The 24,817-nt window shown below is 37.3% G+C and overlaps 1 protein-coding gene across 1 annotated transcript in view; it reads left to right on the top strand.

Moving 5' to 3' along the window:
• The window catches only part of cacna2d4b (calcium channel, voltage-dependent, alpha 2/delta subunit 4b), a 47,628-nt gene that overhangs the window by 4,719 nt on the left and 18,092 nt on the right, over window positions 1-24,817 (top strand). The window contains exons 2-23 of the mRNA XM_036568266.1: window positions 1,598-1,679; window positions 4,299-4,415; window positions 4,723-4,782; window positions 5,040-5,202; window positions 5,319-5,450; window positions 6,604-6,664; window positions 7,381-7,531; window positions 10,715-10,789; window positions 13,319-13,408; window positions 14,861-14,974; window positions 15,638-15,716; window positions 15,930-16,063; window positions 18,099-18,257; window positions 18,846-18,920; window positions 19,072-19,158; window positions 21,180-21,251; window positions 21,892-21,953; window positions 22,077-22,144; window positions 22,832-22,877; window positions 23,592-23,689; window positions 23,978-24,071; window positions 24,589-24,681. Of these exons, the coding sequence (XP_036424159.1) occupies window positions 1,598-1,679; window positions 4,299-4,415; window positions 4,723-4,782; window positions 5,040-5,202; window positions 5,319-5,450; window positions 6,604-6,664; window positions 7,381-7,531; window positions 10,715-10,789; window positions 13,319-13,408; window positions 14,861-14,974; window positions 15,638-15,716; window positions 15,930-16,063; window positions 18,099-18,257; window positions 18,846-18,920; window positions 19,072-19,158; window positions 21,180-21,251; window positions 21,892-21,953; window positions 22,077-22,144; window positions 22,832-22,877; window positions 23,592-23,689; window positions 23,978-24,071; window positions 24,589-24,681 (2,112 nt within the window). The remainder of the gene's footprint in view (window positions 1-1,597; window positions 1,680-4,298; window positions 4,416-4,722; window positions 4,783-5,039; window positions 5,203-5,318; window positions 5,451-6,603; window positions 6,665-7,380; window positions 7,532-10,714; window positions 10,790-13,318; window positions 13,409-14,860; window positions 14,975-15,637; window positions 15,717-15,929; window positions 16,064-18,098; window positions 18,258-18,845; window positions 18,921-19,071; window positions 19,159-21,179; window positions 21,252-21,891; window positions 21,954-22,076; window positions 22,145-22,831; window positions 22,878-23,591; window positions 23,690-23,977; window positions 24,072-24,588; window positions 24,682-24,817) is intronic.

Genomic DNA, 24,817 nt, shown 5'->3' with positions numbered 1-24,817 from the left:
AAACACTCCCTATAACTTCAGCGTGAATGAGCAGAGCTAAGCTGCTGTAGAGGATACATGTAAATGTATTCATTTTTGTGACTTACTTTCCACAAGAGACAGTATGGAGTGGGGAGGGAATGGTACGTTTTGAAACGTTTACATACTACACCTGACTGTTTTATTTAAAATTCAGTTTTCCACAATATGGACCGTTTAATTTTTTCAGTTTATTAAATCTCCTTCATTATCTAAAGTGTGGCGCTTGTTTAAAAACAGTAGATGTTAATAAATGCTATTAAAATGAAATACGTACTAACTAATCACAATTCATGGCCAGACCTCAGCCACTAAACAAGTTATCTGAAATGTCATAGAACATGGAAACGTCTCAATGTGCAGGTCAGTGGTAACGAGCAAAAATAGACATGGTTCTGGTCAGACGTGGCCCTCGTTCGTTAAGTGAAATTAATGGCTGGGGATGAGGTGGGGGGCGTAGGGGGAGTGTGGAGTACACAGTGTCACTGTGCCTGATACACTTGCACCAGCTCCACACACGCTGCCCGGACCAACAATATTTGGTCAGCAGATGGAGAAAGTAGAGTGGGCTGATAAACTGTGCAGCTGGCCAACAGTCAGTAACTGTAAACCTACAATGTACACTTATGTGATAGGTGTATCTGATAAAGTGACCCTTGAATATAGGTACAAGGTAGATCTACCTAATAAACTGCCACAGTGTATTTCTATGCAACATTACAGTGCTTGCATCTGTGTTCAAATCAAGACAGCAGGCTGGGAGCCTTAATGTTAATCTTAAATGTTTCTTACTAGATGCTTTACATAGCAGAAAAGCTATGAAGTAAAGTTATAAAGTATAAAATAGCTCAAAGCTAACATGATTTAGCTGAATTTGTACTGTTGCTCCCCCAGTCAGAAAAAGGGACGCGCCACTTTACTCATTTAGTCATGCACACCAAACCCCATGTCTTTTTCTGAAGAGTACTGCGTTTTCAATATTGCGTCTCAATAGTAAACAGAGTTACCTGTGCTGTAGTGAGATCATGACCAAAAGTTGGGCATGCAGATGCATAGAGGGTAGAAATGTCACTGTCCGGATTGGCTCAGATTGTGATGTGGACACAGATTTGGCCTGTTGTCTACACTAACCAGGCATGGTTTTCACTTGAAACAAGTGACAAGTTGAGCTGAGATGACAAACATATTGGAATGCACTGGAACGAAATGGCTAGCAAGATTATATAATCCAAATGTATACGCTGCTAGTGTTTAGCATAATAAGCAGTGTCCATTTCTGCTGAGTCCTGCAGTCTCCCAGACATGGGGAGCACCTCATTCTCTCATTGTAAGAACTTGTTGGGGACCATTTGATGTTGGAGAGCTTTTTAAAACAGCCAGCGTTTGAGCCCCATTCCCTTAGAATACAACTGGGTAATGTTTGTCTGTTCGCAGCAGTTTACCCCTTGAATAGATTCTATAGAATAGATTGAAAACTATCACTACATCTGCAGCAGACATGCAAGTGGTTAAATCAGTTTTCTTAATGTCACAAGAATGAGTGCTTTGATTATGTCCATTGATTTTTTTTTCTCCTCAGGGTTCAAAAATGGGCCAATAGCCTTTCTGAGCAGTTGAATGCAGTTGCTTCAAAATATTCAGGAGCTGCACTACTACAGAAGGTAAACTGATCATCTCTTCAGATCGTCCCATTACATGACCTGCATTTCTAAAACAGCACAAATAGACAGCAAATGTGTTCTGTGTTTTTTTTGTGTCTTACTTTGGACTTTATGTAACAGAACCATGCAGATTTTGTACATGATGAGCTGTTGTCTTTCACTTACATGAATTGAGACCTGAGTGTACAGCTGGGTCCTAACCCCGAAATCCATGAATGCCTTATTTAAAACTATATGCATTCTTTGCCACATTAACTCAGTTCACCTGCTATTACTCTGTTTTGGAGGAACACATGAGCAGGTGTCATGGCAGTCCATCTCTTGATTTAGATTTAACCCTCAGAAGTTAACATAGTCATTGGTAGTAACAAAAGTGTGGAATTTGATGATATTTTTTACTCATAGCTCATTGAAATTTGTTAAAAGTGTGTTTTCTGAACTTTTTTGGATCCAGAAAGAAAAATAAAATTTATATTTTTGCCATGTTTCTGCCTCTTTATGACAACAAAATAAAGAGAAGAAAGTGCAGATTCAAACCCCTTAATACATAAATTAAATTTATTGAAAAAATACTAGTAACTTTTAGTATTGATATCCAATGAGCCAAGGAGCACTTTACTGACCTTTATTGGTATATCTGAAGTAAGTCACCTGAGCACTCTGAAGAGATATATTTTTGAATTGAATGTTTATATTAAAATTTTAAAGCAAACAGCAGCAGTACCTGTAGATTCTAATGGTTAAGAGTGTGAGGGTGAGCTTTATTAGAAATTATACACTCATCCACTTAAAATCTGCCAGTAAAAAAACTGGCAGTCTTTTGTACCTCCAGGCTTAAATGTCATTTAGTTTCAAATTGTTGAGTCCAAGGCCAGTCACCAGACAGTAAGGCTCCTCTTCAAACCGTCCACTCGTAGAAAAGCCTGTGTATTGGTTTAAAATGCCTGTGTCCTAAATCAGTGTAGTACTAGTTCAGCGCTGACTCTGTTCAGTAGGACTTTATGGGTCTTTTAATTGTGGGAGTGGTTTGGGATCCTCTGCTGACTGACACACAGTGGCAACACTAACAGGATCTACCTAATGCTCTGGTTTAGTGCTCAGTGCTCTTTGCTGTAATGCTCATGAGGATTTGGTAACCTAAGCTTGTTTTAGTGCATGATTTCTAAAGTCTACATTTATTTGATAATACTATCATCTTTCAGCCTCCACAATCTCCATCACTCAATAAGATACCACAATACATTAGTATAATAATTTAGGCAACAGTTTTCATGGCCGTTAGTTCCCAATGTAGAATACATGAGCTAGTGTTCTTACAACTTCCACAAACTGGCTAGATAAGATATTTTATGCATGGGTTTAGGCTCAGACGTGCATACATTGGCAGCAAATCATCACTGTCATAACAAAACCTCTTATCTTTGAACTTTAGAGGAGAAAGAAAGGCCAATCTTAACATGAAACAATCCAAAATGACTCCATTTGAAAAGACTTGTGGTCCCCGGACAGTTTAGCTTCAGAAAGCAAAAGTCTGGCCAGGAAGGAAGGCCAGTCTGGACTTTTACTTTCTGAATCTAATCCTGTCCACCTCTGCAAGTTCACTGGAGAGTGTGGGAGATAATGCTGAGGTTTCTGGCTGCTTGTTTAATTCCTCTCCATGATACAATTAATCCACAGATTAAGTCAGTCAGATTGAGAGTATCTGAGATTTCGTCCAGCGCTTTTAGTCTCACTGAGAAAACAGTTGGAACAAAGTCTTTCTACTGACATCCAGCCCTTCTGTTGTGTGTGTATGCATAGCCTCACTTTGGGCAAAATTCCAGGCCCAGGTGAGAAACTTTAATTACCGTATAGGCATGTATGTGACCATATACAAGTAATATGCTCTTGCAAACATGCTTCATCTTAAATTAATAATACTACTGTGGGTCTGTTATTACATAATCACCTAATCATAATTATTTGAGATGATTGCAATAATCTGAGAAGCTGACTGTGATCATTTTCCGCAGTCCATTAAATTTCATGTCATGTTATGCCGCAAAAAGCTAAATGTGAATTGGCTGTGCTGGTTGAGGCTAATATTAATAATATTAATAATAATAATAATAATAAATAAAAATAACAAATAATACATTCATTGAGACTGTACATGGGAGGCCTAACCTCTGACTTGGTGCTCTAACATGTGTAGAGGACTGTGTCAGTGTTTAGTGTTAGCTATGTAGCTAATTGTAGCGTTTGTAGGAGGTATGCTGGCAGCTTTTTGGCTTATATTTTTACTCTCAAGAAATAAAATGTAAGCTTTGCTTGACTCTACACATAATTCTATGTAACTGGACATTTGTCCGAGTGGGTCACTGTGCGCACAACAGTGTAGCTTATCATTTCAGTACTTCAACCAGTGTTAGCTGCTAAGTAAACACAGCTAGGAAGCAGGAGAGCTAATAAGCCAGTTTGGCCACTTTAGGTGTATACTTTCATTGTTGCTTACAATGAACAGGAAAAGACAATTAAATCATTAATCGCAGTTATTTATATGACAATTAATTGTCATATTTTGAAATGTCATGATCGTGTAAGCTCTACTACTATCTAACAGTCTGTTGATTCAACCAGAAACTCAAAGATGTGGAGCCCATTATCCGGATAGAAGATGTCGATGGAACTGCCTTGGTCCAGGAGTTTTCAGATGAAATCGAGAAAATGCTGGGAAGCAAAATGAAGTCTGTTAAGGTGAGTAATTCCTCCTGGGATAGTTGGAGGCCGTCTTATCAAATGTTTTGATAATGGTGTGTTATTTCAATGGATATTTTAAGAATGATGCACTGTTAAGCAAATTCAGGCTGAAGTGATGTATGATGTGTGTGTGTGTATATATATATATATATATATATATATATATATATATATATATGTGTGTGTGTGTGTGTGTGTGTATGTATGTATGTATGTATGTATATGTAAGTAAATGAAAACACAGTAAAATTATCTACACCATCTTATTAATTAATGGAACCCTCCTCATGTGATCTCTCTCCAGCGGCTGGCAGACACAGCAGAGGATGCAGATTTATATCACGAGTTTAATGCAACTTTAGAGGTGAGATCACTGTGTTCTTTATTTTTTTAAACACACATTTTCATATTGCAGTTCAGTGCCATGACTGAATGAACTTGTATCACTAAAGCATTTTAATAACGCATCTTAAACTTTAAATAAAAATATAAATAGGCTTTTATGTACACATATACATATTTTATTTGGTCTCAAATAGTTACCTGGACAAATCAGATTATCGATTATAAAATATTTACGGAAAGTGTCTCATCGCTTGATGTTTTTTTCACTTTTCACAGTTTGACTACTTCAACTCCATGCTTGTAAACACAATGGACGAGGAAGGCAACTACATTGAACTAGGTGGTGAATTTCCTTTGGAAGAAAATGAGCATTTTAACAAACTCTCAGTCAACACGCTGATGAGTGACATTCAAGTCCCAACCAATGTGTACAACAAAGGTGATGCCTCACTAACAGCTGAAACTCATAAAGAAAACTCACTGCTACTATAATTGCTTGATTTATATGTCAGTGAGAAAGACATTACCACTCTGTGTCTCTCTTTCTGAGTTCAGATCCAGACATTCTGAATGGGGTTTACATGTCCGAGGCTCTGAATGACGTCTTCATCAGTAACTTCCAAAAGGACCCCACGCTCACATGGCAGTACTTTGGCAGCTCCACTGGTTTCTTCAGACTCTATCCAGGTACAGTGAGAAAACAACATGGTCCCACTTCTGTTGGTTCTCCGATTTAGCCACTGCTGAACCTTTACCACTGTTTACCAAACCTAATTCATGATAATTACTTTAATGTTGTAGACTTGTTACTGCACTCACCATACATAGCACGAATTACATACATTGAGTTGTCACTATATTAGACACGTTTACATGTACCGACTCTAATTGTCTGTTTTATCAGGTATGCACAGAGGTGGGTTAACTAGTTACATTTAGTCAGCTCTAGTAATTTTCATGGATTTATACATTGCTGAGTATCTTCATATCATAATACTCGTATGTTTACTTTCAGTATATTTGTGAGGAAAGAAATTACAGTTTTCAGGTTTATCATTGTATTTTAAACCAAAAGTGCATTGAAAAGAGAGGAATAGTGGAAACTTCTGTTCCTCTGCTGATAGATACTGGATGTACTAAGAAGTTACACTGCAGTTGGATAAGTTACTCAGTATGTAATTAGTTTTTGACGTAGTAGTTTTGTACTTCTACTCAATCTGATTTTTGAAAAGGTATGTTCACTTTATTTCACAGAAGTAATAAAACTTTTACACCTATCAAATTTTGTACATTTACAGTTACTGACTGTAGTCGTGCTAGAGCTAGTGTTTTTAAACACTGTGTACATTATTAAAAAGAAATTGGAGTGTTCAGTTAAGGACAATGTAATTTTTTTACGTATAAAAAAAATATTTTATAATCTAAATTAAACATAACATAAATATATGATAAAAACATGAAAAAAGGAAGGAAAAATAAAAATGTAGTGCAGAATTTTTTTTTCTAAAAATAAATAATTATAAAAATAACAAAGCTCAGGAAAAATCTAAAAAAATGATTTCCTGTGCTACAATTCTTGGTTTTTACATTTTCATGAGTACTATTTTTATTTTATACTTACTTATTTTTAATGATACTTTGTTATTTTTTAAAAATTATTATCTGTGTTTTTGTTTCTTCTCTTATGCTGACTTTTTTGTGCCTTCCTTTGAGCTGAAAGCACTTTGAGCTGCATTTTAATGTATGAAAGGTGTTATATAAATAAAAGCTATTATTGTTAATATTGTTATATTTAACACATCTTTTTTAAGAGTTCGATATCTTTATTCTATCCCATTAGGCATCAGATGGACTCCAGACTCAAATGGAGTGGTTGCCTTTGACTGTAGGAACAGAAACTGGTGAGAAATTGTTTGCTGATGCTGCACTGTACTTAGCAAAGCCTCGAGAATACTCGGTATTAGGCTGCCCATTCTGTGCCTGCCCAGGGTGGCAATGGCAGATTAGCTGTGTGGATAGCACCCAAAATGTCTGCTGCTTGTAGCGGGTAGGAGCACAGCCAATGAGGCCCTGATCCCACTCAAAGACTTTAATCCTGTCCTTAAGTGGTTAGCAGCTCAATAGCCAGGTCAGTGGGACTCACATGGGCACCATATGTGACTGTTTATACAGCCGTACCTAATATCCATGAAGCTGGTTCAACAAGTCACATTACTCTGCTGGGAGGGTTCTAATGCAGGTCACATGACTCTACTGGAAGGGTTTTAATGCAGGTCACATGACTGTACTGGGATATTTACCTGCACCCTGCAAGCTGTGCTCAAAGATGAATGAACCATTTATGTTTTTTTTCTTTTCTCATTCAGAAATAATTCAATAATTCAGAATCGGAGTAGCGTTTTGCATGAGATGTCACATCGTATGATACATTGTATTGCAGAGCAAGGATGACAGCAGAGATTATATAACGGCCCATTTGCAAACTGTTGTAGTTTACCTTGCCTCAGCTAGTTTACTGCATGAGCGAACTTGCTCAGAAATAGTGTGGCCAAAGTTTTAGAATGTGTGACTGTTGCTGTGCCCAACCGTTGTGAGATTTAGCTCCTCACTGCCTCAGGTACATCCAGGCTGCCACCTCTCCAAAGGACATCATCATAGTGGTGGATGTCAGTGGCAGCATGAAGGGGCTCAAACTGACCATTGCCAAGCACACCATCAACACCATCCTGGACACTCTGGGGGAAAATGACTTCGTCAATATTATTGCAGTAAGAGGCCTTTAGTTGATCCACTTTTCCACAGTTTGAAGGGTGATGATATTTGTGACTACAGCTTTGTAAAGGAACAGTTTGGTAAAAAATCAAATTTAGCCAGTTTTCCAATTACACCAGATGTAGTCGATTGTTTCTTTAATTTACAGCTGGAGCTACAAGTCTAATGTTGCTAATAAAAATAAACACTATAAACACTAGAACTCAATAGTCACCCAAATAGCTGCAGTTGTTTCTGTAAAAACACATCCCCAAAACTTAGACTAGATATTGATCATATCTGTTGTGAGGACCTTTTGATCAGTGATCATAAATGTATTTTTTTGTTTGTCTGTAAATGCTGACCCTTTGTATCTTAAAAGAACATTTGATTCTCGCATTAATACTCTATTCTCAGCACATTTTTGTTGTAATCTTAATATAAATGTTAATGATGTTGAGTTTTTAATGTAGTCTTTTAAGGAGCATTGCTCTGTGCTGGACAGATAGTCTCACTGGATGGATGATGTGGATGATGTCCGCTGCCTGAGACAGAAGTGTCGCAAGGCTGAACGATTTTGGAAAGCCACTGAGCTAGAAGTGCATCACCTATACCTTAAACATTTTCTGTGATTTTCTTTTAATGCATTAGTAAATGAGGCCTGGTCTGCTTATTTTGCTAATTTAATTTCCTCTTCTAAAAGAAATCCCAAGATTTTATTTGTTACTACAAATAATATTGTTTCACCACCCCTCTCTACAATACCATATTTTTCTGTTAATGATTGTAATAAGTTTCTTACTTTTTTTGTCAATAAGGTAATGGCTGTTAGGTCCAGTATTCAGCCTGTGATTCGCCTATCCAACATTAGCCCCTCCACCCGTATCCCCTACTGCTCTGGACTCCTTCCAACCTATCAACTTAGAAGATATGATAGATTTGATTAGGAAAATGAATCCATCTCCTAGCCATCAGAATGTTATTATTGGCCCCGCAGTATCAGTTATTATTAGGTCTTGAGTGTCCCTTCCTATTTTAAGCATGCTGCTATCCAGCCATTAATTAAGAAACCTAATGTAGACCCTGCTGTGCCTAAGAACTATAGGGATTCATCTAAACTCCCATTTTTTCAAAATTCTTAGAGAAGAATGTGGCCAAACAACTCACTGCTGCATTGTAGAGATGTTAGTACTACACAACATTAGCTCTGCATTTGATACAGTAGATCATTATATCCTAATTATTAGGTTACGAGACTGGGTGGGCATATCAGGCACACTTATATCACTGGGAGGAGTTTCACTGTGACTGTTGGAGATTTTGTGTCTGATTCCTCTCCACTATCCTGTGGTGTCCTGCAGGGTTCAGTTTTGAGACCCCTGTTATTCTCTTTTATATCTGCTGCCCTTAGGACAGATTATTAAAAAAAAAGCAAAATTATATATCGCTTATTTGTATATCTAGCTCTACATTTCATTCAAACCTAGTGAGGTTCATTGATTATCAACAAAGTCTTGGCCTTCTTCCTTCTGCTGCCCACTCCAACTTGTTTAATTTAGGGGGTATATTTGATCAATCCTTGTTGTTTGATGCCCATGTTTAGCGGTTGACCAGATCTTGTATTTTCCCCTCAATAGATATTAGTAAACTGAGATCTGTTGTTCCAAATGCAGAGCTAGAGATGCTCTTTTTTCCTCGCTTAGTATGTCTTCCCTTGATCGTCTGCAGGCAATTCAGAATGCTGCTGCAAGACTACTTACTACGTCTGACAGAAGGTCTCCTATGACTCCTTTGCTAATATCTCTTCACTGGCTTCCTGTTGCGTATAGGATCCAGTTTAATTATTACTCTTACCTACAGAGTACTGCACGGTCAAGCTTCACATAATCTACTTTACCCTCATTTATCAACTTGTTCTCTGGGTCAAATAAGTTAAATTTACTGTCTGCTCCACATACCCGCTTAAAGACCCTTGGTGATCGAGAGCACCTAATCTGTGGAAACCTCTGCCCACTCTTTTGAGGCCTGCTGATTCTGTGGAATCTTTTAAAAAGCAGCTAAAGATGCATCTTTTTAAACAGGCATTTGGGTAATCCGCATGCACCAGGTCTGCATTTTATGTGTGTTTTTGTTTGCAGCCATTTATACTGGTATTCTGCTGGCTGGTACTCACAAAGCAGGACTTCTCTTGCCTCAGATTCTTCCATATTTATGACAGTCACTGATTCTAGATCAGCACTCCTACTCCTGAGGTTTGTAATGAATACAGAACCTGATGTAATTTTTATACTTCACAGTAAGTCATAGTGTATCCTAAAACCACATCTTCAAGTCTGCGCAACCTTAAGGAAGACCTGGAAGCAGTTTGAGCGGGTTGAAAGAAGATTTGATGATATATTTTTACAGAAGTTATTTTGAATGTTTGGCTGATTATTGAGTTCTAGTGTGTGTCACTGGTGTTAGCCTCGCCACTCCAGTTCTAAATTAAAGAAGTAAACTTTGGACTTCAAACATGGGGTATATAGAAAATTGAATTTTTCACTGAAAAACTTTAAAGGGCTCATAACATGGAAAAACACTTTTTCCATTGCTTTCTGAAATGTACACGGCTAAAGTCTATGAATGTAGCATACAGTCTATGTATAGGAATTAAACTGCCTATTTTGATTGAATCGTGGTTGTGATGTCACAGTCATGGATGCATTTACATAAAACTACCTATTCATCCTTTAGCAGTTTAGGCTGCCCATTCATTTTGAAGTGATAGAGTTGTTACTGCATACAGTCTGTTGCAGAGTTATTAGAGAAGATGATGTGGGGAAAACTATTTAGCACTGTGCTTTCCTGACTGTCAGGAAGTAGATGTATCAATGCATAGACATGACTGAGGTTTATTGTTTCAGGGATTTCAGGGACAATATAGGGCAGCTAAGATCATTTACGTATATTACGTGTATATGTCTTAAAGGCACAGTAACAGGAAGTCTGTTTAATTTTAATGGGTAAAAAGAGCTTTAAAACTGGTGATGTAAACCTAAAAATGGGCTTCAAAAATGTAGAATATTGGCCCTTAAACAAGGCTTTTTATTAATTCTGGTAGTCCTTATAAGGAGGAACCTTCAGAGAATATTCAGTTATTTTTCACACAGAATTTCAGTATTTTTTAACTTCAGCCTGTCAAACACTTCTTTTTTCTTCAGTACACTGATTACGTCCGCTACGTGGAGCCCTGTTTCAAAGGCACGCTGGTGCAGGCGGACTTGGACAACCGTGAGGTAAATTGATTGTCTGTGAGGTAAATCGATTATCCATGAGATAAATCGATTATCCACGTCGCTCGAGCTCGAGCCACCAAGGCAGTGATTCATAAAGAGGCACAGCAGGAAACCTGAAGCTGAATCTGCAGACTTTTTTTTAACGGGAAAATGCCTCTTTGTTTTGACACTGTCATTTCTTTTAGTTGAAGATAGAGTGCCTTGATCTGATACGCTGGTCTACCTGCTATATTTCAAAGGCCATGTAGGGACATGGTGTGCTAATCTCAGAATTACATGGTCCTCTGATTTGGGACATTCAGTAATCAGGTATTCAGTCAGTGAGCATATTAATAATAGTCACGTCAGTCTACCCAAATAAATCAAGCAGTAGATTAGATTTTCTTTGCGGATTTGAGAGGCACCAGTTAAAGGGGAATGACGTAACTGATTCATTAAGATGCAAACATAGTCATTCAAAGTAATTTGATGTGAAATGATTCATTGTAGAGAAACTTACCAACTCAGATTTTAGACAGGAAACAGGGGTCACAATGTTTACAACTCCAATAGGGAAGTTTGCTGTACAAAAAGATCAATGAACCTATATGTGTTTTAATTTTTTATTTTTTTTGTGAATCTGAAAAATTTAAGTTTTTTTTGTGACCATTCGGCTGTATAATACTCTGCATGTACCTCTCCACCCTGAATGTATTAAAAAAACATTTTGGGCCAAAATCTTATCTCAAAATCATCATAACACAACGTCTCAGACATTAGGCAAATTATTTGTAATCATTAAATATAATCAGTTTCTGTGAGGTAGCTATTAGAGGCATTAAACTTCAGGCATCTGGTTTCTAACAGCATCAGTGTTTGACTCTTGAATGGAGCATTTCACATCAGCATGTGTCGCATCATAATGATTTAATTATGCAGAAATTCTGGAAAAAACTATGGAGTTCCTCTTTAACGTAGAGAAAAAGTATCAAGAAAATTGAAGACAACAGAAAACACAGGTGAACACATTTTTTTGCTAAATATATCCACTACAACTTGAATGATATATTGGAAACAAATAGAAAGAAAAGGTTCATGTATGGACTCTTAACTAACTTAGACTTCAGGCTAAAATCCTTTCGCATGGAATGACTGAATACCTTAATTATTTTTATTTTTCCCATTTGTTACTACTAAAACAATCATAACACAACTGAAACTGAAACAAACACAGCTTGGTACAGTTGTACCAAGCTTGGTACAGTTGTTCATATATAAAATCATATTTTTCATCAAAAAAATCACTTAGTTGCAAAAACTATGTTTCGGTAGTGACAATTCTTAAAGTTACACAATGATTCTCAGACTTTGGGACACATTTAATTCAAAACAATGGGATCACCATGTGGCTATGAAGGACTGAGATGCAGTCTCACTTCCTGCTTGCCTTTTAATGTCACTACCGAAACTTGGTGTTTCAGTAGTGACATTAAAAAATGGGACAGGATTTTTTTTGCATAGTTGTTTTTCAAATTAAATCCATGATAATTCTTCTAAATCTTTCAAAAATGTATTTATTTATAGTTTATCTCAATTAACGCCTTGGGGTTTAATAGATCATAACATAATCCTTGTAAATATTTATGGTCTGAATACATAATTTTTTTTTTTTTTAATGTAAGACTGCAGTTTTAGCTAATTAGTTAGAATGAGATCGACTTGTTTAAGTGTTGGCAACATTGTACTCAAGTGCTTGTGTAATATTTGTGTGTGTGTGTGTGGTTTATCATGTTATATTCTCATTACCATGGTCAATATATGTGATAAGCCTATGTTCAAGTCCACAAGTCTGTCCTGTAAATGGCTTTGCATTATAGTGGCTTTGCCTATGTCTATATACTGGGGAAGGTAAGTGTGCCAGGACCTGCTCAGTGCAAGCAGAGCTTAACGCAGGCTGGCGCAGCTGAAGGTAGAGCTGGTAATGATATTCTGGGTCTTATCTACATCACATCTGCTCGCAGGACTTCCTCAGATCCTCTTAGGAAAGCTCTGGAAGAGAACCGCACAATGAAAGAAACATAACAGTGGTCCAGTGGTCCTTCCTTTAGCCATCAAAAAGTTGATAAAGTCAGAAAGTTGAACACTGAGAGTTCATGTTGTTGCTGTCGGGACAAAACCTCTCATCTCCAAAAAGGTAACTTTAGAGGAGAAGGAAAAACCTTAACTTTGAACAGGAGTTAATGGAACCATGTTTTTTCCCCAAACAATTTTGGGCATTTTTTGTTGGTCCATTTATGTTAAATGTTGATACAATTTAAATAGCAGCAGTATTTTCATATTATGTCAACAAATTAGAAGTAGAGATCCACGGTTTTGTCCCTAACAGTGATGATATGTAGAGTGGTTGTTTCTCTTCAGGGCTTTTGATAGCAGAATAAAGTCTAGCCGGCTGTTTTTTGAAAAAGTGAGTTTTGAATGAGTGAAAACATTTTAAAACACTTGCATTCCCAACACTTGCGTTTCTCCTTCGCCTGTTTTGTCCATCTGCAGCATTTCAAGCTGCTGGTGGAGGAGCTGCAGGTGAAGGGGGAGGGGAAGGTCAAGAAGGCCATGAAGGAGTCCTTCCGGGTGCTGAATGAGGTCAGTATCAAAGTTCCGTTTTAATACAATTTTTAACACCAGCTTCTACTCACTGCTTGGAAATGTGTCACACCATTACTGTTTATCTACAGAATCTAACATACTGGAGGGAAAAAACTCTTGTAGCCTATCAGAAAAAAGTGTCCTACCCAAAAGTATGGTACATTTTATATTTTATGTTTTATTTTAGTTCCAATATGTTCAGCTCAGCAAATAAATATAACTTGTATACTAAAATTTGAAGAAATGTGCCATATTTAAATTTGTTTTCTGTAGAGGATGTGTTAATGTATTTGTACTCATAATTTGACTGGAGGTGTCCAAGCCTTTGCACATGACTGTGTGTTACGCAAGTGCAGTAGAGGACAGTGAGAAGAGGATTTTGCATTTAGAGCCCAGCTAGGTTGGCCTTAATAAGATATATAGCTATTCATGCAAACTTCATAAAGAAAATGTTTAAACATAACATGCTACCTAAAGCCCAGTCTGAACATAGCAAATGTGATTGTTTTGGAAATATTGAAATATTGAAAAATATTTACAGCATTCTGTTGCCATGGTTTATGAACAGCTTTGTCTGCCATTATTTTCCATTTTGAAGAGGGAAATGTGTCAAGTTAAAATGATTTCTGGGCAAGTTCTACTGCTGAAGTGGACACTTGTGTTCACTCGATCCTTCGCTCCTCTGAGTGCTCATCTAATTAACTTTACTTGAGATAATAAAGTAATGGAATGACCTTTAAGATGGCATTGAGGATTCCCCTGAAAAGAAGTGGCAAGTCCAGCTGGACAAGGGCAAGTTAAAAATGGAATGGACGTCAGACTTTTACAATTACATATCCTGACCCATATACATAACTTTGTACTGTAACTTAAATCCATTCATGTCTAAACACGAGATTTAGTTCAACAAATAAATGTGGTATGTTAAGGTCTAAGTGATGAAATATTTATTTATTTATTTATTTATTGAGCCGTTAAAAAACAGCAGTTTCATTTGACCTAGGTTGAATATAGCATCATCAATTACGTGATAAAACACACATCTAAGCACGGAAAAAATGGTGCTTTGATTCAACGGTGTCAAGTGGTTGCAAATGAATAAAATGTATTACATGACAAAGCCTGTAAACTTAAATAAAGCAGTTGTGTTGATGTAGTATATTTTATCAGTGTGTAGTAAATTATGATTGTGATACATTTAAATCATGAACTCATTTTTCAGTGTAGCGTGAGAGCATATGACTTTAATGAGTTAATACAGATTTGTGAACACCATACATAACATTCTTTAAGCTGTATTTCTGCATCTATTGATTTAAAATTAAGATTTAAAAAATTTACTCTCACGCCCTCCCTCTCCCTCTCTCTCTCTTTCTCTCTCTCTCTGTCTCTATCTCACGCACATATGAAGCCCATCTCACTCTCTGTGTGACTCCTTCTCTCCCTCAGGCCACAGCGAATGGACAGGGCAGCCTGTGTAATCAGGCCATCATGCTGATCACAGATGGAGCTATGGAGGACTTCAAGTCTGTGTTTGAGGAGTTCAACTGGCCTGACAAGAAGGTAGTGGCCATTTTGTTCAGTCAACAGACATGCAAGGTCAAGAGGATGCTTGAGTAAAAACATATAAAACATTATCCTCTAAATCCTAAAACCTTCTCTAACTTCTGTAAGTGATTGCTAACTCAGCTCTGACCGGTTCTTACAGTGTAGAACTTTAGAAATGTCAGTATTTCTTCATGAATGGCTCCTAAGCAGTGATCTGAGTCATCATTTTATTCCAAGTGTGAAATGTGTGTGAAGTTTCTGCAAGAATTTCTCTCAGTGTGAAAATTAGTTTTTTCTGACTGCTGAATCTAAATGATTTCATATGTTTCACTGATGTCTTGCATTACTTGTTTGAATTTTAATAGAAATTGTAAGTCACTTCATTCAAACTTTAATTATTATAACACATAGTTAGTGAGGTTAAATTATTATTTTTGACTTAAAATTTATCAAATGCTGGATGAAAGGTTTTATACACACAAACACACACACATACACACACACACACTCATACACACATTCACAAAACCAAAAATAACATAAATGCTGGTGTAGTTAGCAAAATAATAAAAGATTAAAAATACTTCTTTTTCATTAGAAAAGTTACTCATCTGCTGCAACATATGTTTACAAAAGATACAGTTTTAACAAATTAATCAGTTCACATGTATCTCACAGGTGCGGGTCTTTACTTACCTCATCGGCCGAGATATGACCTTCGCAGAAAACGTGAAGTGGATCGCTTGTAACAATAAAGGTGAATTTCACTCTTGTCACATAAAGGTGAATTTTCCTAAGTCTTTGCTAAATGAGTGACTGTGACAGTGTAGAAATGTTATTTTATCGATAACATTTAGTTATGTTATTTAGAATGTGTTATTACTGACTGTTTTTTAATGAGATCTTTTCTCTTTAGTCTTGAATCTCTAAAGTTCTGTATTTTCTAAGCGACGTTATAATTGGACTCCAGGTTACTACACACATATCAACACATTGGCCGACGTGCAAGAGAATGTGATGGAGTATCTTCATGTTTTGAGTCGTCCAATGGTCATCAACCACGACCACGACATCATCTGGACCGAGGCGTACATGGACAGTGTGGTAAGGACAGATGATGTTCTGGCTTTTCAGTAGATCTGATGTTTCAGGAAACAAAGTAAATGGTTTATCACAGAGGGCTGTCACAGTTACTCTGTTAAAATTGATTACTTCATTAAAAACATTTGTTTGCCTTCTAAGCATTGACGCTGTCAACAGGAGATTGACAGTTTGCGGTGATGCTACAGCCATTCATGGCCGAGAATCCAAAAGAGCACAATTGGCTTTGGTCTTACTGGGTGGCCCCATTCCTTAGTGTGATGCTAGCCAGCGCAGGCACCTGTTAGCTGATGTAACAGAATTGGCAGTTAGTGTTCTACTCCAAGTGTTCGACTGTCCAATGATGTTACGTTAGTAGCAGTCTGAAAAGATGCGGTGACTGGCTTCACATGGCTTGTGCTAGCCTTCTAGTGCTGGTGGAATCACACAGGACCAAACTGGGGAGAAAATTGGAAAAAAGCCAAAAGAAACAACAAAAAAAATCTATTAACATACATGTTCTTAATGAATCAGCTTAGTAATCAAGCTTTATGATAAACAGGGTAACCTCAGGTTTTCTCAAGCCATGTTTAACAGGCTGAATATTCTCCTCAAAGGGGAGCTGTTATCACTCAAATCGCTTTTGTGATCACTGAAATGGAGGAAACCCACACCAGCAGAATCTCACGAAGGCACGCGTGTACATATTTACAAATGTCGTGCATACAACGTTAAATTAAACGTTTGCTTTTACAAATTGTGTGCTTGTGATGTGAAAGTGAACTGAACAGCTCAGCAGACAGCTAACAAGCTAACAGACTCCTCCAACAATATTCATTTAAGATTTCCTGTAAAGCTACAACATAAAAAGTGGGATATTCTGCATGATTGTCTGTTACAAACATCAAATGCTTCAAATGTCCATGTTTAATTAAAGCTGGCCTAAATAGTATTAAACTGTGTGTGGGAAGTGAATATACACCACCATTAACTTGGTGTGAACACTACACTGATAATCCCTTATAAATAACACTTATAATGCTTATAAAGTAAACTGCTATATAATAATTGGGGCAGCAGTGATACATTTGTTAAACAACTGACTCAAAGATTAAAGATCACTAAACCTGATGGAGACACATATTTGTAAACCACGTAGTGCTTTTAAAGCCTTTTTAATCTTTTTAGAAAATCTTTGAAGGGCTTTGTATAGTATGTTATTGTTCAGTTAAACCATTTTTATTGTTTGGTGTTAAAAAAGATTACTTGATTAATCATCAAAATAATCGGTAGATTGTTCAATTACTAATATAATTGACAGTGACAGACCACTATCACACGGACAACTTGCAATGATGAAGAAGGATATTGCGCTTTTGTTCAACACATTTGGGAGCTTTATAGAACTGTGTACTTTTGATCTGCGCTAAATTTAGCTCTGCAACTGGATGTATCTGTTTTTACCATGTATAACTACAAGTTAACCTAAAATTCAGAAGCTCCACAGGACCCAGAATGCTCAGGATTATTGCATGAATATGTAATATTCATACTCCTACTTGCTCTTACTTTCTCTTGCTGGAGTGGTGTGTGTGTGTGTGTGTGTGTGTGTGTGTGTGTGTATGTGTGTGTGTGTGCTCTGATGTGTGCTCTGATAATCCTCATTTCATGCTTGTGTTGACGCATTTTTCTCCCCATCCTTTTTATCTGCTGTCTTTTTTCTCGTCCAGCTCCCCAACACTAAAGAGGTAAAGGGGTTTAGAACAGTAGAGCCCTAAACAGCTGCATGAGTCTTTCCAAAGTGCCACTACACTCCAATTACTTTGTAGTGTGCTTTGGATTTGTTTTAGCCTGGCCCATAGTCTGTGTAACAAATCAGACATAGCTGATAGTCTTTGTAGAGAAGTCTGGTGTAGTGAGAAGGGAAACTGCTGTTTCGCAATGCCCTCTACTGTTGACTGTGGATATTTGCTTGAGTTTGCTTGTAAAATCTGCTTTTGTCTGCAGTAGCCCAGTGTAGGAGGTGGATTTGGCTAATCCTTTCTAATTTCTCCCATAGCTCTTTAACAGCATGGCTCAGAGTCTGCTGTTGATGACCACAGTGGCAATGCCCGTCTTCAGCAAAAAGAAAGAGACGCTGTCTCACGGCATTCTGCTGGGAGTGGTGGGGACCGATGTTCCTCTATTGGAGGTCATGATGCTGGCCCCTCGATACAAGGTACAGGATTAAAGGAATAGTTTGCAGAAAAATCTAATTCACACAATTTTCTCCTTACCCCAGATCAGCTGAATTTCGCTTCTGATGTTTGCTTCTGTAGTTTTCCACTGGGCCTCTGAGGCTAATGTAGGTAACATGTAATAGAATCTTCTAGTTCATCAATTAGCATTGCACAAACTGCATGCCTAAATTATTGCATGCCTCAAACCACACTGAGTTGTTAGATCTGGTTATGTGGTTTCTGACACTATTCTGGCACTGTAAGACCTACGGTTATGTGTAAAAATGGACAAAAGTAAAAGTTGTGTAGCTAAAAAGAAAAGTAGAACCTTTCATTTTTTATCTGTAAGCTTCTTTTACTAGTTAGCTACATCAGCCTCATAACCTGCAGTGCTAGAACTAAAGAAGCAACCTCTGGACACCAAATATGTCTTGGCTAATTGACCATGTTTGGGGTAAGAGGAAAATTGTATCAGCTAAATCAAGATTCTTTTTTGTGGAGCTATTACTTTCAAAACACCTTGCTAGTGTAAGTATGAATAGTACAACAGTAACAACAGCGGTGCTAATAGAGTGTGTCTCCTTTAGCTTGGAGCTCATGGTTATGCCTTCCTCATCACGAACAATGGCTACATTCTTGCACACCCCGATTTAAGGCCTCTAGTAAGTACATCTGACGTCTGTCTGTGTTTGTCCACAATTAACTGAACATCTTTTTCTCTTTTGTTAAAACCTTCTAGGCATCATGTTCATTCTTCTTTGTAGACTTAATTATAATGCTTGTTGTTTGTTTGTCTCTCATGTTTTGTCATAGTATAAAGATGGAAAGAAACTGAAACCCAAACCAAACTACAACAGTGTGGATCTATCTGAGGCAGAATGGGAAGACACTGAAGAGATAGTCAGTCTGACTCATACATTTACCTATATGCTTGTATGTACAGTACCAGCAGAAGGTTTAACATCCCACTTCAGAAAAGTTCTGATTTTAAAAATTATCTCATTTTAGAATAAAAATGAAGACATCAAAACGACAACCTTGTTTACAAATAAGTTTCAATGCTGTGAAAAATCTAAGTAAAAACAGAATGCAATGATGTGCAAATCATTTAAACCCTTTATGTAATTGAAATAATACAATGGCAACATATCAAATGTTGAAAAATATGTCCCTTTTTGAACTTGATGCCTGTAAGATGTTTCATACAAATTGGGATGGGGCAACAAAAGTCTGGGAAAGTTGTGCAATGCTAAAAAAAAACACCTGCTGAAACATCTCACAACTAATTAGGTTAATTGGCAACAGGTCAGGAACATGATTGGGTATAAAAAGAGTATCCCAGAGAGGCTGAGTCTTTCAGAAGTAAGATGGGGAGGGGTTCATCACTCTGTGAAAGACTGCACAGGCAAAAATCAGTGCAAAAATTGAAGAATGACGTTTCTCAACGTAAAATAGCAAAGAATGTGTGTATTTCCTCATCTATACATAATATCATTAAAAGATTCAGAGAATCCAGAGAAATCTCTGTATGCAAGGGACAAGGCTAAAAACCAATATTGGATGGCCATAATCTTTGGGCACTCATGCAGCACTGTATTAAAAACAGAGATGATTCTGTAGTGGAGAATCATGAGCCCAGGAACACTTCAGAAAATCACTGTCAATACCACATATAAACAGGATCCAGAAATACAGCTGCCTCCTTCTCTGGGCCCGAGCTCATTTAAGATGGACTAAGGCGAAGTGGAAAAGTGTCCTGTTGTCCAGCGAATCAACATTTAAAATTCTTTTTGGAAATCAAGGATGATACATCCTCTGGGTTGAAGAGGAGAGGAACCATCTGGATTGTTATCAGTGCACAGATCAAAAGCCAGCATCCGTGATGGTAAGCATTAGTGTGCATGGAATGCGTGACCGGCACATCTATGAAGGCACCATTATTGCTGAACGATATATATAGCTTCTGGAGCAACATATGCTGCTATCCAGATGACATCTTTTTCAGGGAAGGCCTTGTTTATTTCAGCAAAACAATGGCAGTCCGTATTCTGAAAGTATTACAGCAGCATGGCTCTGTAGTAAAAGAGCAGCTGAAATCTTTTAGCAAGAGTGTTGTTAATAGAAGAGATGATGCAGCACAGTGGTAAACATGTCCCTGTCCCAACTTTTTTCAAATGTGTTGCTGGCATCAAATTCAAAATGGGCATACATGTTTCAAAAAACTAATAAAACTTCTCAGATTCAACATTTGATACATTGTCGATTTTCAATTAAATATAGGGTTTAAATGATCTGGCACATCGTTGCATTCTGTTTTTACTTACATTTTTCACAGCATCGAAACTTATTTGTAAACTGGGTTGTAATAACAAATATGAAATTATGCAGTGTCTCAAAGATGTTAAACAATCAAAACTGTCTTCTGTTCTAGGCTGTTTTGGACATCACTTCCCCCTTTGTTATGTATTGTTGCTGTCCAAGGCAGAACTAGTATCTCAAATAGTAACTTTACAGGAGAGAGAAAAAACACTCTTTACTTTTAATGTAAGTTGATGTAAAGAGATTTTATTCCAAATGATTCTGCAGCCTTTCTATTGGTTTATTCATCATGACATTTTCACACAATCTAAAGGACAGCTGCTGTGCTTAAATGATATAGAAAAATAAAAATTGAAAAAAATGGTGACAGATTTTTTGGACAGCAACTATATGACATACGCTTATTTAAATTACAATTTAAACAATTTAAACAATTAAAACAGAGTATAAGCTTATGAATCATAACGTCTTTATGAAAAATATACATTCAGTCAGATATATCCGGATTTCCTCTGGTACTGTACATACACAAGAAACAATGAGTCTTATTGAGTCTTGCGCACATACAAACATTCTCACAAGTACGTTTCTCTTTCAAACAGTTGAGAACTGCCATGGTGAAAGGAGAGACAGGTACCCTGACTTTGGATGTAAAGACAACTGTAGACAAAGGGGTGAGTCAATGTTTATAATCTGAGACCTTTTAAAAAGGTTTTGTATAATGTGTTTTTTCCATTTGCATCACACATACTCGACCAGTATAACCCTACTGACGGGTCGACATTGCCTGTTTCCTGGTGAAGGGTCTGTGGCCCAAGTGACCACTTGCCTTGAGGGGTTTTTTTTTGCATTCTTCTTCCGTTTTGGCAAACCTGTTTGGTCAGACATGGAAATAAATGCATCAAATTAGATTTTGGCAAAAAAAAATTTTTAATTGTGACCACTGCAGTAGCTGATGTGATTCTGTGGTGACTGTGGTGGTCTCCTTAAAATAAGGTGTTAAATAAGCTGGCATTATCACTGTAGAAGCTAAACAGTACTTAATGACATAACCTAGAATGTCAGGGTGGACCCATGGTCATTACAACGAAAATGCTCTGATTAATTTAAAGGTTGTTATAAATATTTCCTTTTTCAAAGCAACACCAGTCTGTTTTTTGGTACATTGCTATATGCTTGTTTATATGTATATACTTGTACACTGGTTCGGTGGCCTGAGAGGCCAGTGCAAATTTGAATAATATACTGTCTATCGTGACTTTAGAAAGTTTTCTTCAAGAATTCTGACTGTATTTATTACCTTTCTTTTTACAGAAAAGACCCTTGTTCCTAAAAAATGATTATTTCTACACAACCATCAATGACACGCCATTTAGGTAAGATATTCAGCTCTCTTTTCCTTTCCTGTATATCTCTAGTTTCCAATATATAAGCAAAATCATGTGCATCATTTATATACCTTCAAAACATTATCAATGTGCATGCGTATGTGGTTTCAGTTTTGGGATGGTGCTGACTCGTGGCCATGGAGAGTACATCTTCTTTGGAAATGTGTCTGTTGAAGAGGGTAGGTTTATCATTTCTGACATAAAAAGATATTGGAGATTAATGTCCAAAATTTAACCCTTCTGTGGTGTTTGGGTTTGTGGGACCCATTTTCAATGTTCACCAAAAGAAAAAATGATGTGATTTATTATTATTTCAACGTCAGATTTCTTGCTCATTTTCTGTGAAGAACATATGAAATAACACATTTTCAGTGTCTTCACACTGTTCACCCCCCACACATTTATATTACACACGTGGTGTTGGGTGAACCCGCAGGGAATAAAAGTGTGGAGGTGCTGTGTCCTTCACTCTGTTCTCATCCTACATGGCCTGCTTTTAGTGCGTGTGTGTCTGTGTGTGTATGTGTTTGTATATGTGTGTGTGTGTGTGTGTGAGGGTGGACAACATGGACAGGCTGCTGACTGGCTACAGCTGCTAAAGGTGAACCCTACGCTGGACACTTGTGATAATTTAAACATCTGGTACTTTTACATAAATTGTTATGGCCGTGTTGGTTAAAAAAAAACAAGAATGTGATAGGTCCAAAAGACCACTGAGTAACAAACACAACAACACCACACAAGGGTTAAATGTTTACCAGACTGAGCTCTTGAACATTTTAGTAAGGTAGCTGGTTTTCTTCATCATCTGAGCAGTAAAGACTTTTGATTGATATTGATGAGATGACGTTTGTTCTTCTCTGCAGGCCTTCACGACCTCCAGCAGCCAGACCTTACCATCGCTGATGGGTGGTGAGTACAACTGAAATATATGTATATATCACTGTTGTCAGAAGAAAATCTTTTATCTCCATTTTTGATGTTTTTCAGTTTTTGACATAATTTGAAAATATCTGTTACCCTCTACATTGTGTGTAAATTTCATGATGAATGGACTAAAAGAAATGACCCAAAATGACTTGGAAAAAAGTCTGGTTCCATTAAGTTACATTAAAAAGAAAGTATGCTTTTTCCTTCTCCTGTAAAGTTACCACTTTGGAGATACGAGGTTTTCTTCCGACAACAGCGATATATATATTTATATATGTATTTAAAGCAGCCAACCAGCATATACTTATCTTCTTTACTCCTGTGAAAAAGCTTCCCAGGTGGTTCCTCTCACAGAACTATGTGAAGGCAGGCCGTGGGGGAGGCTTCTCTGAAGAATCTTACATATAAGACTGATAACAGTTACAGTCTTGAGGACTATTCTAAGTGTGGAGAGTAGTGAAAATAAGGAAAATCTTTCTATAAGCAGATCCACAGTTTTGACTGGTATTACATTTGTTCTGTGTTTGTGTTTTGCTGTGGTTTGTATTTACAGCATATAGAGGCTGTATACTACTACACTGGTACTGAACAAATGTGATACAAAATGTGATCTTGCATCTTGTGAATCTTAACCTGCGAAAGTTTTTGGTTAATATAAACTTTAATATAGAAAGATCTGTGGCTCTTTTTTGCTAGGACCTACTGTGAAACCGATATTGACCCCCATCATCGTAAACTCACACAGCTCCAGGCTGTAGTACGGTACCTGACCGGCAAAGAGCCCGATCTGGAGTGTGAGTACTACACATCACTTTATAGTCGTAGGCAAAAGCTTGGATGCCCTGGTCAAATGATGTTTTGTTGTTGTTTTTTTTTTTGTTTTTTTTTTGGTGACTTGCAGGTAAAAATGTCATGTTTATCTTTGTCCCCTGTGAAGGATGTGTTTATGATTATTTTCACTTTGAAATTCAACAAAACATGTAATTAATGAAGGGTTTTCAAGGTTTTGCATGCAACTGTAGCATGGCCAGCCTTTTCCCTTCAGTTTGATGTATACCATTATGTAAAATACTTTTCGGCAGGTGATGAGATTCTGCTGCAGCAAACTCTGTTTGACGCCGTGGTAACAGCTCCTCTGGAGGCCTACTGGACAGCACTGATGCTGACCGGTGATGGGTGAGAGCCTTGCAAATGCTGCAAAAATGAAGGGACAGTTGACTAAACATATCTTGGGAATAATGATATATTTTATATACAATATACTTTATCCCCTTTTGTGATATCAGCAAACCTTCCAGGTGCTTAAACCAGCAAAAAGAGTTTCAATATGTGCTTTTAACGGTAGTTTGGAGAAGAAAACTGTCAAATCATTATTTAGGCGAAATCTGCTCTTCATACCAAGGAAGACACTTTGATGAACATGAAACTGAGTGTTACAAAATATACTCAAAGAATTAGCAAATAGCTGTACGATAATAACAAGTTTGCAGGTCTATTTTATTGCTATGTTGAAAAGTGAAAATCAGACATTACATGAAGATTACTAAAGAACAAAACGTTTCCCAAAACTTTGACAGACAGCATTACACTTGCATTTCTGTGGCTTTGTTCTTACTATGGTCAGAGGCTTTCTACTGAAGCTAGGGGTCTCAGCTCTCTTTTATTCCCTTTCTCACCTACTTGTATCCTGCAGTGTGGAGGATGGGATGGAGACGGCCTTCCTGGGGACCCGCTCGGGCCTCATGCGAGTCACCAGATATGCTGGCATTGAGAAGCGAAAGGGAAGGTGAGTAAGCCTCAAGGTGGTAATGTTCATTGTCTTTGTACAACCCCGTTTCCAAAAACCAGACATTTTGGACATGGGACATTTTGAATTACAAAATGTAAATAAAACCAGAATGCAATGATGTGCAAATCATCTA

Source organism: Colossoma macropomum, unplaced genomic scaffold (genome assembly GCF_904425465.1).
Source record: "Colossoma macropomum unplaced genomic scaffold, Colossoma_macropomum, whole genome shotgun sequence".
In the NCBI taxonomy this organism is placed as follows: domain Eukaryota; kingdom Metazoa; phylum Chordata; class Actinopteri; order Characiformes; family Serrasalmidae; genus Colossoma; species Colossoma macropomum.
Note: the sequence above shows the minus strand (reverse complement) of the source record. Positions and strands in the feature narration are given on the sequence as shown.